Here is a 19,598-nt window from a genome sequence, read left to right as displayed (position 1 = left end):
TTGTATATTCATGGAAATGGAACAGGTTGATTTAATTTTAAACTTATGATTCAACAATGAAATAAAACTTGTGAGAAAAATAACTTATTTTAAGATCCTAGTCCCTGCGCAATACCTGGTGAAAAAATGGGTTGTTTAACTTGTATTTGTGAATGTCACCTATAATATGGCGTGGCGTTTAATGCAAAACCATAAGAGTTATCTTTCCTTCACGAACAATGCCACAGGGTTGCCTTCAAGTTAGTCATAATTAGTTTTCTGTCCCGCTGAATACTAACAATAAGGCGCTTTGGTAGATACCTGTACATTTTTCATAAGAGTAGCAAGAATTTTAAACTTTTACATAGACAACTTAAACGAAACTATAACACAAACTTCAGCTTACATGTAACATACAGAATTGGGATAGTGAGACAGAACTCTCCAATCCTTGAAAGACACAAAACACAAGACCTATCAGCAATGACACTTTATACAACAATGACTGTACAGGGTAATCTGTTGCATATCATAGGGGCATTCATTACTTAACTTCTCCCTGTGAAGAAACAAACTCCAACACTTCACCAATGCCTTGGTGTGCAGAAAATAGAAACAGCCATAAATAATCAGACTTTGAATTATAAAGATTTGAGGCATACCGTTTTTGCCTTGTAAATTATATACACTGACCATTCATTTTTGACATTACAGCTGACAGCGATAAATATGAAGAAGAAATATTTTTAAAAAGCCACATTTAAAACTCGTTTTCTAAGTCTCTAATAGATTCTAGAGACTTAATAACACAAGTTACAGCAAAAAAACACACTGTCACTAGGCAAGAAAGGATTTATCAATGTTCTTCGTATACAAATATTTACCTTGACATTCTGCGATTTTCATGTATAGTTCTTTTCAGAGCTTGCTTTTGGTTGAAGATTATGCACACTGCAAATATCACAGAACCTGCATGTTTTTTTTGTGGAATATTAAACTCCGCTTATTTGAAGAAACTATAAAACTTTCACATATTCCTTACATGACGGGCACATTCAGGATTTTGAAAAATGGGGTTCCATTTGGGCCATTTATTAATCATTTTATTTTAACAACCAAATCAACATGTTATTATGGGAGGAAATGTGCATACAAAATGTCATCAGATGTGAAAAAAGGTGTGTGTTTGGCCCTCCCCCAAACTCCCTCTGGATCGACACTGCATGAGATCACGTTATATGCTGTGTGTATTCACCTGGTGTTTTAAACAGTGAATAACTCCACATGAAGCATATGCCAGCTATCATAACAAATTAAAGTGCTGTGTCCATCCACTAAACATCGGTGCAAAATAATCAGGACATCAAGATTGCTTTGTTGAACTGAGCTCAGGTAGAAGTAATTTGGAGCACTTAAGCGCTAACCATACTATTAATCACTAATATTAAAAAAATGAAGAAAAGAAATCAAACAAATTCTTCTTCCATGGCAACAACATCAATGGCACAGTTCCTATTTAACTACAGGTAGCGTATACTAGCTGAGTACAAAATAATCAATAGTATGTCATAGCTTTTAAATAACATCAAATGGGATGAAAATATATTATTTCTGTACAAAATCAATTGTTATAAATAAACAACTAAACAAATGCCTCATGAGAAAGCAATACACAGGTCAACGAAAAATAACACGCAAGTGTCAAGTAATCCTTATCAAACACCTATATATTCCACATTCTTCTGGCTTATATACTCCAGCAATCATTATATGGAGACAGTGGCTTATTCAATGTTTTATGTAGATGTTTAACTGAGGCGAGCATACATCAGTTCACCTACATATATATAACTGAGCCATGTAACTCACACAGAGCATATATTGAAGGATTTACAGTAAATCCCACGACCATATCAGTCATGTTGATCATATTAGTATTTTTTACAAAACACTGCAAAAATAGTAAATACAAATATGTGATATAAGGGTTTCAAAGAAACTTCAGTCATATTTTAGACAAGACAAATTGATATATATAGGTGAAAAAAGAGACCAGTCTCCATTACTCCGAGTAAAAGATCTGACTTTAATAAGATTGAAGGGGGACAAGCATAGGCTAAATACTGTTTCATTTCTATTGCGACACCACAGTAAGGAAAACATTTTTCATTCAGATGCAGGGGATATTTTGATACCATCACATTAACATTGATAAACAATTGCGTTATCTCTTGCTTGGTATGTTTTCTTTAAATTTCTACACATCCATATTTTCAATTTCCTCTGTTAGTTGTACAGGTCTGACATTACAAGTGATTTGTTAGTCTTATTCACTGGCAGGTCACCTGAACAGACAAATACACAGCAAGTCATTCCACTAATCTCCACAAGAACATGCCTGTACATCCTCGATCATCCAGTGTTTCATCTCCTTTCATAAAAACCTATACACAACCAAGTTTCATTCGGAAGCACCATCCTCATCACTCTTAAATCAAATTAGGCGGTAGGGTAGCCTGGTGGTTAAAGTGTTTGGTGGTCACACCAAAGACCCAGGTTCAATTCCCCACTGGTGTCCCCCGCCATGCTATTGCTTGAAAATTGATAAAAGCAGCATAAAACCATACTCACTCAACTCCTGAATCAACAACAGAATTTCTCTTGCTCAACATCTTGAAATGAACAAGCAATCAAAATGAATCTTCTAAACAAGAGTTCCGCAGTGATCTAACTTCAAAGTCTCAGCCTCAAACAAGCCAGCCTTCAATACATTTACAGGAATCAGAAGACTGTTATGATGATCTTTTCACTGGATTTTGGTTGGTTGGCTTGTTGTTTAATGCTGACTCAGCAATATTCCAGCTATATGACGGCGGTCAGTAAATAATTGAGTCTGGACCAGACAATCCAGTGATTGATATCACGAGCATCGTTCCACACAGTTGGGATCGATGACATGCATCAACCAAGTCAGCGAGCATGACCACTGACTCCTTGATGCATGTCATCAATCCCAATTGCGTGGATCAATGGTCATGATATCAATCACTGGATTGTCTGGTTCACTGGAAAAATCTTTCCTCGGTAATAAGATGGGGGAGGTAAGTCCTAATGCTAATGAAATTATGATGGTCCAGGGTATTCATCAAAATACATTAGGATAATACACTGGATAATTGAGGCGGAATGTTCAAAATAAGCAATCTCAATTCCACATCATTATACAGAACAAACCAAAATGAATGAAATACTGTATTCATACCATATTTTGTGTATTAACCACCTTCCTTCACTAAAACAAAACTACAAGGGCTCTTCACAACAGTCTGAAACTTCATATATTCGTATGTTCATATGGGGCAAACTTATTTCCTCCCATTGTTAGTTTCTGGGGTAAACATCTTTTTACAAAACTCCAGCCTAAATATCAATTGGTTCCAAGACATGACCATTCAGTGATTAGAGCTTTTTCTCATCAGTTAACAGGTGGTTTTGAGGATCTTATATTACATATGCATGGTTTTGAGGATGTCCACAATAAGACTCGAAGTACAATAGGTGTGCAGTTGATGTCTTGATCACCAAGGACAAAATTGCATTACCACAACTGCCCTCTCAATATACATGTACAGCTTGTAAAAAACACGAAAACAAATTAACAGGAAATTTTCATCAAAACATTTTTCTAAAGGTGAGGTGGAATGCACTCCTACCATCATTCTCCAAGAAACCACAAAAGACTGAGGTTTCTTCAGTGAGGTGGATCTAGATGAAAATATCATAATTACTTTCACATAGACAGAGCTTTAAAACTTAGATATTTGTTTAAAGATGCCAAAAAGGCAGGTCCCAAATTACAGTTAAAACCATTTCAGGGTCAGTTACTTAGTAAAGAACATATCCTGAAATTTAAGTTTTCAACAAGAAAAATGAAGTTCATAACCTGCATAATTTCAATGAAGTACAGTGTCTTAACTTATTATTTTACTCTCTGCATAAATTGGACTACCTTCAAACAAGAAGCTATTTACTGTCCATATTGATAGTGTCATTTGTACAGTACATTTCAAAGATACAGTCGCACACATAAAGGGACGCTTTTGAAATGAACATAGCCCCAGAGTCATTTTATAGAAGAGTGCCCCGAAACAGATTGCTCAAAGTGCTAATAATGCTATGTCATATAGATATGTTAATGTACTTAATTTTCAGTAGTTGTAACGCTAGAATTGATATGTTGAAAGGCCTCAACAGATACAGTTCAATCTGAATTGTCCAACTCATTGGTTTGTAGACTTGGAAAAATATATAGTTATTTATTCCCAAACATAAAATCAATCTCATCAAAATCCGATCTATTACTCCAAGATGACACCTCTCTGCGTGTAGATCCAACAAATCCTTCATAGGCTACCTCAAATGATCTTTCTACTCATGAGTATTCAGAGCAAGATGTCTGATGCTGTATTCCAAAATGAACATAAACAGGCAGTTCTGAATGTAAAATAAAGGTCATGCTACTGTGGTGAGTATATTTCACACCCTGCCATTTCTGAGCACCATGGCAATTCATGTTAAGATTAAAATTTCTAAATTGAGGTGGTAAAGAAATGAATCTCGACCGTACCAGAAAGCTGATATCTGATTGGCTCAACCTAGTAAGCTGACATCTGATTGGCTCAAGAACACATGCATCCTTCATTTGATTTGATCCTTCAAAGTTGGCCCATTGTTCACCTAATGTGACCTCCTATGGAGGTGTCTTCATACAGAGAGGTACTGTACCAGAGTAAAATGGTTTCACTTTAGATTTCCATCATATACAATTCCTCCTTCTGTCAGTAATCATACAGAAACAACACAAGGTTCCTTCATAACATTCATGACAAGTACATGTGAATTTCCATCTCAAATACTCCTGGAAATAATCATATAATAGCCCTGTATTTCATCTGTCATATCAATAGAGAATACATGTTTATCTGGAGCAGACCATACCTATTTGGTCACTCTAACATTAGCTGCTGAATAACATAAGGATGATGTGCAATAGAAACATTTCCTTTCAAGTTCACCCACTTAAACAATGACATTATCTTAACGAAACCGATGAATGATAAGCCAATTAGCTTGAATAAGACAGGAATGGAAACAATAAGGAATAGAGATAACACAGGGTTTTGTTACTTCATTTAAGGATTGACATCTGGTGGATCATTGTGAGGGATACAAAAGGTAATGACTTATTTCTGGTCACAATGGTTTGTCACAACCCTCCAACTTTACATCGTCAATACTTCGAGGGTATGTATACAATACGCTCCTCATCACCCTTGAATACATTGGGCCGACAAGCAGTGTAGTGATGACATGTGTCCATTTTTAGTCAGGTAGTGAAATGAGGTGGGGTGAGGTGAAATGGGGTTTAACGTCACGTTCAAGATTTTGCACTTATATATCGACGCGCATGGATGTGTGTATGTGTGGCTGCTTGTATTAGTCCGGACTAATGTCAGTTTTGTAGTGCCACACCACAGTGATACCATGCCGCAGTTTAACATTGATACACAACTCAGACACAGTATACTGATTCCATGTCGACCTGTCCTTGTTTTAGCCCCTATATGCCGAGCGCCAGGCAAAGTAACAACAAATACCATCATTTAACGTCTTTTGGTATGACGCGGCCAGGGATTGAACCCCCAACTTTCCATTCTCTGGGCAGACGCTCTACCACAAGACCATGGAAAAGAAACCATAGACCTCAAATGAGCCCAACTCATAAGCGCTCTGTAAGCACTCTGTGTGAACCATACCATTGCTCGGCATTAATGATGACACTAAAAGCGCTTCATTATTACCCCAGTCAATGGATCAGAGTGCACTTGATTTCCCTTCTCAGCTCCCTGGGGAGTATACAACCCAAGCTACCTGTGAGGCGCTTGAAGGTTGATTACATTACCATCTCATCCTAATGGGTACCCATTCACTGCACTTGGTGAAGAGAGTGCTTCAGTGTGAGTCTGAACCGAAGTCCAAGAAACTTTCAGGAGTCAAGCTGCCAAACCCAGTCATCGATCAAACTACTTTCTGTGACCAACATTGCTTAACCTCACCTGATTTGTGACCTGTGTGCTGCACACAGAGCCACATGCCGCCATGAGAAAGGTGATGGCAAGTTGCACACAACTGCATGAGAGAAACACTGATGTCTCTGCGATGTAATCTGAGCGCTCACTTGTTTGAGCCAGGTCGTTGTTTGATTCATTGGTTGAAAATAGCGACTACACAACAAAGCAGCCATATCAAGCCACAGGTTTTGAAAGAATGTAGTCATGTTCACAGATCCATGAAGTATTAACGATGCCATTAATAATGTTCACATACATTTGCTTACAGAAAGATGCTCAGGCAGAGTCCAAATCAGTAAACCATCCTCACTGGAGAGCATATTATACATGATTTGTGACAACAACAAATCCTGACACCGTGGAATCACATCTTCACTAAAGAAAGATACCATCTGACCACACAAATGTTATGAAAGTAATTGCCTGAAAATGAACTGGTTTGACCTTTTCATTGATTTCCAAATATTAATCTGTTACCGTAAATTCAGATGTATCACAACAATCTCATACTTTCAATAAAAGAACTTTTAACATACAACACTCAAATCAGATTGCAATCAATACTACACAAGATCACAGTCTTAAATGAAGAGACAAAATTCTGCAAGAATTGTATCTAGAATGTCATCTACAGAGACCCAAGGGAGATAACCATGTAGAGAAGGCACACATCTGCAAGATAATTAGTCCATGTCAAACTGTGTCTCTTTTCGTTTGGGAGTGGCGTTGGCAGTCACAGGAGTGTCATCATCACTGTCCTCGGCACCCCCACCATCGAGGAGACTGTTTAACAAATTCCCTGAAAGAGATACCAGCATATGATAAAACAACGCATCACGAGCATGAATCAGATATCCAACCCTGATTTCACAAACACTATCCTTGATTTCATACTGAATACCGGTACTTAAATGGTGCAAAAGTGTAACTGCTCGAGAAATAACATGTTGAGATTCATGTCCTGCAAGTACAATAAACTATGGATAAAATTCAAATGTCCTCTAAAGAATATGTCACATGGTCATGTTCCCTGTGCTGAATTATTGAGATGTCTGTTTTGTTGCTTAACGAAGCACTCAGCAATATTCCACCTATGTGATGGCATTCTGTAAAAAATCAAGTCTGGACCATACTGAGTGAGTGAGTGAGTGAGTGAGTATGGTTTTATACCGCTTTCAGCAATATTCCAGCAATATCACGGCGGGGGACACCAGAAATGGGCTTCAGTGGACCATGCTGTCCAGTATTTGACATTAGCAGCACAGTATGCTATTGTGATAGGAAAAACTGACGCTTCCAGGAACCATCATAAAGACTAAAAAGGGTTGGACAATGAAGGTATTCAGGGATTTATCTTGGCCACCTCAGAGGCCAATATTCGGCCACAAGTATGGAGCAAATGTCAGTAAATATTCCCAAATTGTTCGGACTAGTTTTTTTGTTTTTTGTTGTTGTTTCACACTGCACTATATGACGACTATCTGTACATAATTGAGTCTGGACCACACAATCCAGTCATTGACATCATGAGCATCTACGCAATAGGGATACGATGACTTGCATCAACCAAGTCAGCAAGCCTGACAACCCGATCCTGTAAGTCGCCTCCTACAGCAAGCATGGGTTGCTGAAGACCTATTCTAACCCGGATCTTCACAGGTCTGTTAAATGTAGTAGATTCCTGGATAAATCCATATCCCGGTATTCAGGATAGTATCTGATGTTCAAAGCAATGTAATAATTCAGCATCTGTTCAAAACATATGAAGTGGGAACAATTGCCAGTAGAGATACTCACCAAACAATCCTTGGCTGACTTGAGGAGGAGGAACACCAAAGAAGATCTGGCCTATTTTGTCTAAATACTGGAAATAAGAATACAGAACAATTCAGCATTATCGGTCAAAACCAATCTCATTAAAATCAGATCTTAGTTCTCGCTATCGCTAAACAAAGATGTGAGGACATCCCATTGCGGATCACGTCAGAGCGACCTTTCGCGAACTTTGACCGACCAATAAAATAAATGACAAGAAGACAGCTTTCTTGAGCTTTCAACACAAGTTTCAAACTGGCGACGACGCTTCGAAACATATTTTGACGTATTCTCGATTACAAATTTTTAAAACTGATAAAAAGAACATTCTGGAATGGCTTATAGATGGCCTATATTGTATGGATATAATCATAAAACCCCTAACTGTCGTTCGGAATACCCTCTGTCAAATTTTTCAAGGTTGCATGATTAGAAAACACATTCCGTCCATCACTTTCATGATCTGGTAAGCAATGCTCTGATTGGTTTGATGAAAGGTTGTTCTGACGTTACTCGTAATGGGATGTCCTCAGATCTTTGTTAAGCCGTTGCGAAAACTAAGATCTGATTTTAATGAGATTGGGTCAAAACATAAATATCAAAGTTTCAAAGGAATAGTTTGTTCGAGAAAGAAAAACATCACTACATAACTGAACACAGGTTATATGCCTAAATAAAATACTTGTTCGCTGGACATGCTGAAACAAATAAAATTGTACGTTTTGTACCATATCCCCAGTAGTCACTTACTTCTTTATAGCTTGGGTCTCTTTTCAAGGAAGGTTCATATTTTTCACACAATATCGTAAACACTGCTAATTTGCCTCTGAAACAGGAACAAAAAAATGAATTGTCATCATGAGGAAACTGTTATGATAGAACATGGCATACAAGGCTCATATACACGGCTTACTCATACAGAATCATTGGGCTTCAAGTTGAATCCAGCCGAGATAATATAAGGGAGGTAACTCTACTTCATTCATTGAGAAAGAAGGTGAACTTGTCTTCCTGTAGTATTCTGCAGGAAAATGAGATTCATATTACTGCATAATCCTGATAATGTTATTGGGACAAAAATATCATGTCTTAAATAGGCTCAATTTGATTGTAATTTGAAAAGGCATTATCTGTACCATTTATGAAAAAAATATAAACTGCACTACTCAACATTTGATACAGACGGCATGGTATCTCAGTGGGCTAGCACCATAAAATTGGCATCTGTCCGGACTAGTACAAGCAGTCACACACCCACACATGTGCAAGACCGTTGCTATAATCTTGGATTTGTCGCTACATAAGTGCATTGATCATGACTCCATTTCACCTCATCTCTGCACATCAAGAAATAACAGAAATGTCCCTATCAACCGTTGAGTGGTATATCAAACGTATCCTTACCCTTCTAGTGCCAGCAACAGGAACCAGAGAAAGTTCAACAAAGGTTTCACGAATGGGGGACCCTTCTCCAAATGTGGGTGATTAGAAGTGTATGCAGTAAACACGGCATGTGCTGTGTCTTTGTTTTGGAGGCACAAATACCTGCAAGTCAAACAACATGATGAGTCATGCAGAAAGCAGTACAACACAACTTGAAAATGCATTACCATCATATCTACATCATTTGTTTTGTTTATTTGTTGTTAAACACCACATTTTATGGCCTGTCAACAATAAAGTCTGGACCGATCTTCCTGAGGCAAACTTCCTGAACTGTAAAAGTCCAGTTTCCACCCTTGCAGAACTCGGCTGGAATTTCTGAGCTCGATCGTAGCGCCATCAGTGCCTATTATGAGTTATGTCCCTTCTTTGTCTCTCCTATTATCCAATGAGATTCCACCTCTCATATCACTTGCATTAGCTTCAAATAAATGTGTGTCGCCTGCTGAAGATGATCTGATCCATAATCCTGATCTATATTGTAATAAAATGGGTCTTACTTCGCGAAGTGCATTCAATCACATTACCACCTTCATTAAAAACATGAAAAGATTTGGAAAATATCTGTTGACGCTATTCAAAATTTTGAAAGGACTATGCATAAACTAGTTAATCCAGCCAAAATATAACTCCATAATTCATAAGACCGTTAACTCCCTTTAAAGTTCAAATCGCATAAAAATCTGTGGCTCAGCACATGTGAATCAAGGGCAGATAAGTATATTTCTAAAAGACCCTATTGTTGTGTCGAACTCATGGGGACCTGGAAAAATGTTTCAGTTATCTGGAGTTGGAGACAACCAAGAAAATGAAAAACCAAACATCGTGTGCTTAGAGATCATTACCGGGTCAGGACAAAACACTAGATTTCAAGGTGTACACAAATTCCGGTAGTGATGGGGATGGAAACTCAATTGTATCTTAGCCATCTGGGCCCACTTGCACAAAGCGATCTTAGCGCTAAGATAATTGTAACTCCCATACTTAAACATTGGCTTACAATAGTTGTAGCGCTAAGATCGCTTTGTGCAAGTGGGTCCTGGATTGGTTTCAAAGTCGTATCTCAAATAATAGATTCATTAACATAATCTTAATCCTTTATACTCATTACACGTGCCATCAGCACTCACGTGAGAACACTTAAGTACCTTCTTGCTGTTGTGTATACAGTAATCAGATTGTTGCTTGTTAATTAGGCTTGATTGGATATTGGAGTTGAGGGTTGAAAGTTAGGCAAGTGTTGGTGTGTTGGTGTGTTGACGTTATTTTTTATATTGAACTGTTTGAGTCATCAGGGGAATTTTATGCTTCATTTGGAGCCTTGGGACTCACAAATGAGTTTGAGACAACCGGAAATTAAACACATCCATTTCGACAGATCTGAGTATAAATGATGAGAAATATATGATGAATTTGCAGGGACTGGAAGATAAGTTCAAGACAACCAGGAATTCAACACATCCAAGTTTCACACGAGGTTCGACTGTACTTCTAAAAATCACTTACAATTTCACTTTGATCTCAAATAATTTTGAATAAACAAGACTATTACCCCTAATTTAAAAATACTTTATTTAAAGGAAGTCTTACCCGAATTGTCTCAGTCATTGAAACTGATGACATATCGATCGTGTTGACGAGGATAAACATGTAACTAGGTATCATACTAAAATTACCTCTGATCTTTTTTCAACACATAGCAAACAATAAACAAGAATAACAAACTAATGTTTAATTGATGACTGGTTGGCTTGGCTGCTGCCTTGGCTGGTCCAGCTGAGGAGCAATCCCAGCTCACTGATCACATTGTTTTTACAAATTGCAGGGTGGGCTACCAGCCTTAAGACACCCTGTTTTACCCAACCAGCTACAGTTGGGTGGGTTCATGCTCAAAGATGGACCTTTGACACTATGGTCACACCACAACATGTTCCCAAATACTCACTGTAGCACAGCTTGTGCGATAAATAGGTCCACCTCAGAAGGGTAACCTTGACTACTATGATACTCTATCAACATGGCTGCACATCCTTTCCCATCTGTGGAGTGGATAAGGTGGTAGCGAGCTTGTGCATAGTTTTTCTCTGAAAAAAACAAGACGTTGAGAAGAAAAGTTAAGCCAGAAAATGTTAACGCACATTCAGTAATATTCGTGCTATATCAGAGTGGCCTGCAAATAATCAAGTCTTCAACATACAGACTAGTGGTAGATATCATGAGCAACGTTTCACGTCAGGATACGAGTGACTAAGTCTAACCACCTTATTCATATGAGTTGCTTGTTATCCCAGGCATACGTTACTATGGATATGATGTTGGTCGGTTGGTTGGTTTGTTCCAGCTATAATCGAGTCTGGACCAGACAATTCAGTGATTAATATCATGAGCATCAATCGACACGATTGGGATCGATGACATGCATCAACCAAGTCAGCCAGCCTGACCACCCGATCCTGTAAGTAGCCACTTACGACAAGCATAGTCACCTTTTACAGCAAGCATGAATTGCTGAAGATCTCTTCTACCCCGGATCTCAATAGACTTGTACTCAGATGGTTACAACTGTTAACTACATTACCAGGGCCCCACTCCTTAAAGCGATCAAGCCTTTGTTAACAGGTAGGTGTTACAATCATCTTAGGTGAGGTGAAATGGGATTTAACATCGCATTAAAAAGAATTGCACTTATATGGTGACATGTATGCGTGTGTGTGGCTGCTTGTACTAGTGGCCGATTTTATAGTGCTAGCCCACTGAGATACCATGCCAAGGTTTAACATGAATATCCCACTCAGACACAGTATATTGACTCCGAGCCAACCAGTCCTTGTTTTAGCCCCTTAATGCCGAGCAACAGACAGGGTAACAACAAGCGCCATCATATGATGCGGCCAGGGATCAAACCCCAGACCTCCCGCTCTCCAGGCAAACATTCTCCCATTTGACCTGGGTGGCACAATTCTTGTTTTTTGTTGTTTTTTCGTTCATACCATCCTATGTTTCTGGAAAAGTCAATAACCAAATTACTTAAGTTAAAGAAGAATGAAACATACCCTGCCAAAATGTAATTCCAAATCGTTGATGCAAGTCAGGATGACCTCGTTTGTGGTCTGCATTGACTTTGTTTGTCCACCTAATGGCTGAGGTCAAGAAATTATGTCTTTCTGGACAGTTAGGGTCCATCTGCTGGAAGAGTGTCACAACCCGATCTGAAGAGACAAAACATGCATCACTCATCCTGGCTGTGGACATCACACATAGATGTAATTAGTAGTGACAATGTAAACAAACTTCTAGGCAAAGAAAGCATACACTTGAATATCGAAACATTACAAACGTAATCATTACATTACAAGGCTGAAAACAGGACCGAAAACTGCAAACTTAAGGTCTAAAACACAGCTATGATACCATAATAAATTACCATAAAATATCAATTTCTTGTTTGTTTGATTTTAAGGCACCATCAAACATGGGTGTGTAATTTGTTTTGCCCGTCTTCTTAGTAGGCAGGCAATCTGTGACTTCAAACTCTAGTTCAAACCTGTGAGTAGTGTTTTAAGTCCTTTTAGCGATATTCCAGAAATATCACGACGGGGGACACCAGAAAAGGGCTTCACACATTGTACCCATGTGGGGAATCGAAACCGGCTCTTTGGTGTGACGAGCAAACGCTTTAACCACTATGCTACCCTACCGCCCCTGCTTGATTCTAGTAAAATGTTGTTTGGCCAATTACATGTAGTACACTCTGCAGAGAAAGTCCACATATTAATACTAAAATCTACTGAAAATGATAACAAGAGGCCATTTCAAGCTCGTGGACTTAGAAGCTTGTTGGTACAGAAGGGTAGGTCTCTGCGTACACACAGAAAGAGATTCAAACAGTTAACTTACAGTACTGTTTAGTGTTACCTGAAATACTGTCTACAGACGTTTCTTACCCATTGTAACACCGCTAACTTCCTGTTTTGAGCTGTTCAAGACATTTACAAGGAGTAAAGCTAAGTCTGCTCCACTGGAATACTGAAATAAAGGAAACAGCAGTCATAAGAACAAGAACAGTTACCCTTGTTACCCTTCTTACCATGGTTACCACTATCATAAATATTCATTTGTTTGCTTGTTTGTTGTTTAACACCATGCTCAGCAATATTCAAGCTATATGATGGCGATCTGTAAATAAGTGAGTCTGGACCAGACAATCCAGTGACTGACATCATGAGTATTGATCAAAGCACCATCGAAATCAGCAAGCCTGACCAACCGATCTCACTAGTCGCATCTTACGATAAACTGAAGACCAATTCCAACACAGATCTTTATGGAGGAACTAAAATACATAACCACAGCTAGACTACTTAAATGATACAAATTAACAGTGTTGGAAATATTTTTGGTCAATGTCCATGACGTAAGTCACTGACTAATCACACATTCATATATTTCAATGAATACAAAGTCAACTCTACATGCAGCCTATGGTCAGGTGTATTTGTCTGTTCACGTCTTGCACCATACATTTTGCCTTCGCCATCATCTTTAACAGCATCGCTCACTCTTTGCTTCTCTGATGTAGTGGCACAAAAACGCCAATCAGTTTGTCAAATCTTAATTTGTAGGGATGTGACATATTATCTAACACATTGGTGCATCTTAATAAATGTCTCATTAAATTTCTATTGCAAGGTCAAGTTTTCATGGGGACCTTGAGGTCTGCTGCAAGAGTTTTTTATTTGGAGCTAAAATCTTAATGTTTCAACATAATGGTAATGACATGCACTGATGGACCTCTCAAGTGAGTGACAGAGTGATGGAGTTTAGTTTAATGTCCTTAACAGCATTCCAGTTATATCCCAGTTTGTCAGCTTAGAGGAAAGCCTGACGTGATGCAGGTCTTTGACGTTAACCACTTTGATGAAACCCACACAGGTATAGCGCAGCCTGACTAAACACGAAACATCATCGTGACAAACTGGGATTCAAACCCACAATCATAGGTTTCTGGCATACCCAAGAGACACAACTCTGCACAGCAAAGTGCGATGCCTTATACTGCATCTATATATGTATAAATGATTTAAGCATATTAATTCCAGCAATATCACGGTGGGGGACACCAAAAAAGGGCTTCACACATTGTCCCCATGTCAGGAATCGAACCAGGGTCTTCAGCGTGGCGAGTGAACACTTTAACCACTAGGCTACCCGACCGCCCCTCAGCATATTAGGAGGGAAGTGGTACATGACATGAACACAAGACATTATTGTCATGGTATGTCCATGAATTCCTTAACAATTGTTAAAAACATGGGCTCATGCACAGAATTGTTCCTTTTTCTATCCAACTTTCATGGGTCTTCACTGTTGGACTTACATATTTGTTCAACCCTGATCAGAATCACACAATTCTTAATTCATCATCATTTCATCACAAAGCAAACATGGCAAATAGAGCCAGTACTATCGGAACCTGTTTCTCACCTGGTTGTGTTTAAGTAACGTCAGGGAACCTTTGTAGAGGAGGTCTGATGCCTCTGCATACTTTTGACCAGCTGCATACCTGGAAATATTGAAAAGAACAAAGTTTTGTCATAAATGCCTTAGTTATAGAAACGATGTGAAACAACGTGGTCTTCGGTGCAATACGTACACCTACATACTTGCATCATCATTCTTGACCATACAAACTACACATTTGTAACATACTCTGGTACTTAACAAAACAAGAATGGATAAGCATAAGTTTGAAAAACCACCTGTTTCCAACAAATCAGCTTTTGGGGATCAATTTGGCTCTGTACTACCTTTTTGGACGGACAGTTAAAAAGGAGGAATCAGTCTTTCGCCTTTTTAGTAGCTCAATTTTAAACCACAGGTATTTCAGTTTGTGGCCTTTGTGTTGTGATTATGGCAAATTGAGATGTGTATCGAATCGTGACCAGTATATCGTGATATGTGTCGTATCCTTCTGTAATGTGCACCGCTAATACAAGTGCTACTGAAAAATGCCCATTGCTATACCATCTCTAGAATAATGGCACAGATTTCAACCAGGTACAAAACTAATGCTGTGTACCCTGGGACAATACAGTACCCTGGGACAATACAGTACCCTGGGACAATACAGTACCCTGGGACAATACAGTACCCTGGGACAATACAGTACCTTGTCCAAAGGTACAACATGGAATAATTCAACAACTGGCAACCAGGTGATTTAAAGCATGCAGAATCAAAACTAACACTAAGTCACTTACTGAAAAAGTTTGAATGGCAATGTGGTTGTTTACAAATTGTTGTCGCACAACGACAAAAAACTGAGGAAGCAAAGTGTTCGAAACAATTTTCATTCAAGACTTCATCGCAGTTTCAGGCTTGCACATGGTCACATTTTAACTTTCAAGTCATGAATACGTCACAAGTCACAAACATGTACGTAAAACATCATGGATGACCCAAGGGTGCAGCATTACACATGGAAACAGTTCAAGCACATCAATCTCCCACAGTTGCAGGATTCGTTATTCGCAGTTTTCTTTAGGTATTTGGTATATTTTTTTCTTCCTGGGGTCCAGTCTTTTGGGTATCTTTAAAAGGTCGTTCTGACGTGACCCGTAAAGGGATGTCTTCAGATCTCTGTTTAGCGGCAGCGATAACTCAGATCTGATTTTAATGAGATTGGATGTGTGTGTTTTGGCTACCACACAGTTGCCAAGATTGCTGGGATCTGGTGGGCAAGATGTCAGACATGTACAGTGTGTTTGAAAACCATACCTGACTACTGCCCATTTATTTGAGATAACTGATACAAGAAAACATGTCTCCCACTTCAGATAACAAATTCTGATGCATAAGAATATTACTTGCTCCATGCAATTGGATTGTATGTTTTATAGTCAAGACTTCATGTCATACTAATCAAAAGAAATTTCTTCGCTTGCCACTTATTAGTTTATCGCCGCTATTTCTCGCACACTGTGTTTTTTTCCGGAAAAGGTGTTGTCAATTAACTAAGATCTGCTGTTTACGACTACAGCCAAGATTATTCCGCTGCAGTTGACCGATTTTACCATGGTGGCTGAGCACGGGGTAACGACCACTGTCAAGTCCAGTAGTGTTTCTTTTCGTTAGCATAATATATGCATTGAGTTCCAATGCGGAGGCTGTGCTACCAATACGCCTTCATTTGGAACCCCTTCAACGCTTTTTATCCCAAAAGATAGGAGGGTCATTTGTCAATGTCAATAGCACAAAATCACAAAATCTACACAGTACATATAATTACTTGTCTACATATAATTACTACAATATTATCATCATGATTATTACCTTAACTAGCAACCACTGTGGCACACTATCTATGTATATATGAAATAATAAAAGCAAACAAACATGATAAAGACAAGGAAATATCAATAAATGTGATGTATATTGATGAGCATGATTAGTGATAAATGATGATAATTGAGAAGAAGAAATCTGAGTTGGTCGTAACTTACTTTATACTGAAGTTAATATGTCATTCCCCTTATGAATCTCCAAAGGTCATGATGGATTAGTATTTAGCCTATCATGAATGAGTGAGTGGGTTGGGTTTAAAGAGGCTTTTAACAGTATTCCAGTTATATCGGGGGGTGTCAGCTTAATGTGGGAGGAAATCCCGAACTGATGCAGGTCTCAGTTGTTTACCACTTCGATGAAACCCACGAGCACGGCTATGGCGCCGACAAACCTAGAAACAATCGGGCGAACCGGGATTCGAACCCACAATCATAGGTTTCTGGGGTGCCAAAGAGACGCAACTCTGCACCTCAGACGACTGGGCCACCTATGCCCCCTAGCCTGTCATGAAATCCCCACACTACGTTTCAAAGTGTAAAGACAGGTCGACCAAGTTGAACCAAGTCAAGAAATTGTTCTAAACTCTCTCTCATTGAAGCAACTGTGCCAATACTATTATGTAGTACATGTATGAAATATACACCTGAAAAGCAATTCTGCCAGTCCTGTACATATTTTATCCATGTTCATTATCATGATTATGCGACACCAAGATAGCTTTTGATTTTTACATCGCTTACATTATGTCCACTGATGGGGATGCACAGTATTGGCCAGCTGATGCTAAAATAATCAAACAATATAGGAAAAGAACTTAAGATCTAGGATTCTTAAATAAGTGCCCTCAGCATTCAAATTGTGAAAAATCGTTATTTTGTTATATAAATGCACATATTCTTAGATTCAGAGGTATTTGGAGATTGCATTTAATGCAATAATTTAAAACGAAGCATTAACACCTGTTCCCATTTGTTGGTCTTGTAATAAGTGAATGCATGTTACCTCTACAAAGCCATAAGTTAGTCATTAGTTATATGTATATTAATACATTGTACATTTTGTAACATGAATTTGGAAATGTTAAGTTCCAAATTGGGAATTTTTATTGACATTTGTTGTAGACTTGGGGCCGAATATCAGCCTCTGCGCAGATCTTGATAAATCCCTGCAATTTATCGGTTAATAATAAAGTTATTTATTTTGTATGTGTATAAAAAATAACAATTTACATCTCTTATTAATCATTAATGCATGCACATGTGTGTGTGTGTGGCTACTCATACCAATGCTGATTTTGTAGTTCTAGCTCACTGAGATACCATGCCACAGTTTAACATGAATACCCCACTCAGACACAGTATACAGACTTATGTGCCAATCGCCAGTCAGGGTAACAACAAGTACCATCTTTTAATGTCTTTGGTATGACGCAACTGGGCATTGAACCGCGACCTCCAGCTCTTCGGGTGGATGCTCCACCATTGGACCAGGGAGGCAGTCATTGGATACTCTGAATAGCCGTCCATTGGGTTAGGCACAGTTAGAACTAACTCAAAAGCTTTACTAGCCTGGGTAAAGATAAAAATTAAAATGCACTTGTACTGTAAAAACAATGGGGCTCATGTTTTCAATCACTGGATTGTCTGGTCCAGACTCGATTATTTACAGACCACCATCAGTATTCACATAGCTGGAATATTGCTGAGTGCAGTGTCAAACAATAAACAAACATAAAACAATAGGAAAATTTGGAAATTTGTACCAGCCTGCTGGAATTTGTACTAACCCCGGGCAAGCAGGCTAGTATTAAGTTCTAACCCTGCTAGGGGATGACATTTCAACAACTTACAATGATCATTGTTGTACAGGCATTGGCGACTAAAAATCAGATCAAATGTCTATTGTGTGTATGTGTATAGTCCTTGCATTAAGAGTTAATAAACAAACAAGAATACTTCAGGAGCAACATTTACAAAGTACTCAACAAAATGATAAATGCAGTGCAATCTGCATGAATTTTCAAGAAAATCCAAAGCATTGAGATGCCTGGTTGTTTTTACACTTGTGTTTTGTGGGCAGAATGTAATCAAATTAAGACAAATGTAGGCCACATGTTATGTCAGTCTTTTCAGCCTCTCAGTATGTCTAAATTGATGGAATTGTTACGTATAGGTAAGCATCTTAATGTATTAGTACACAAGAAAACTGTTAAGGGGTGAGCCAAATTTTGATATGTATATGTGTCAATACCTGTACAACAAGAATGAACTGACTCACATTTGATCAACAGATGCACATGATTATTACATTACTGAAGATATTCTTATTGCACCCCTAGGCTAATTTCTGTCTCTTAAAGCCGATTAAAATGAATATGCATGATGGGTTGGGTTTTTTAAGTGTTTCGCGGGTTCACATCATGCATGTTCATTGCAGACCCTAATACACTGATTGAATCACAAATTAATTAATTACATTTTCTTGGAGAGAAACATTAGTTTCGACAAATGTCCCAGACTGTAAAATAATAACAAGATGAAAGATCATCTTTGGTCAGATGACGATTTGATCATTCGGATTTTTTCTGGAACGTTTCCAAATAAAGTAAAGTAAGTCAACAATCCAAATACAAAATCCTGTAGACTGAATGATACTGACCTAAAATATAAAGTCCTGTACATTTGATGGGCTTCATAAAAGTTACCAGCATCTACACATGCTTGACATTTCGCTAGCACACGCTCTACACCGCGAGCGGCCATCTTGAATAGTCAACTTATAAAAAAGATCGATTTGATATCGAAGTTAGATATTGCTTGGAATGTTATTACGACCTTCTGTTGGTGTAAATTTATAACGGAAAAAATATCTTTATTTATCAAAATA

At 38.3% G+C, this 19,598-nt stretch overlaps 1 protein-coding gene across 1 annotated transcript; it reads right to left on the bottom strand.

Annotated features, from left to right (window-relative positions):
• Positions 1 to 4,972: 4,972 nt before the first annotated feature.
• LOC139468249 (Golgi to ER traffic protein 4 homolog) lies at positions 4,973 to 19,474 on the bottom strand. Its single transcript, XM_071250094.1, has 9 exons — positions 19,371 to 19,474; positions 14,853 to 14,931; positions 13,313 to 13,394; positions 12,422 to 12,577; positions 11,314 to 11,452; positions 9,330 to 9,470; positions 8,676 to 8,751; positions 7,908 to 7,974; positions 4,973 to 6,909 (listed from the first exon to the last, which is right to left on the bottom strand). Exons 1-9 carry the CDS (start codon positions 19,472 to 19,474, stop codon positions 6,794 to 6,796), a joined length of 960 nt encoding a protein of 319 aa, XP_071106195.1. The 3' UTR covers positions 4,973 to 6,793.
• Positions 19,475 to 19,598: the final 124 nt, after the last annotated feature.

The sequence above is a fragment of the Haliotis cracherodii genome, unplaced genomic scaffold (genome assembly GCF_022045235.1).
Source record: "Haliotis cracherodii isolate W230 unplaced genomic scaffold, xgHalCrac1.p SCAF_2, whole genome shotgun sequence".
In the NCBI taxonomy this organism is placed as follows: domain Eukaryota; kingdom Metazoa; phylum Mollusca; class Gastropoda; order Lepetellida; family Haliotidae; genus Haliotis; species Haliotis cracherodii.
The sequence above is the reverse complement of the archived record's forward strand: the minus strand, read 5'-3'. Positions and strand labels throughout refer to the sequence as shown.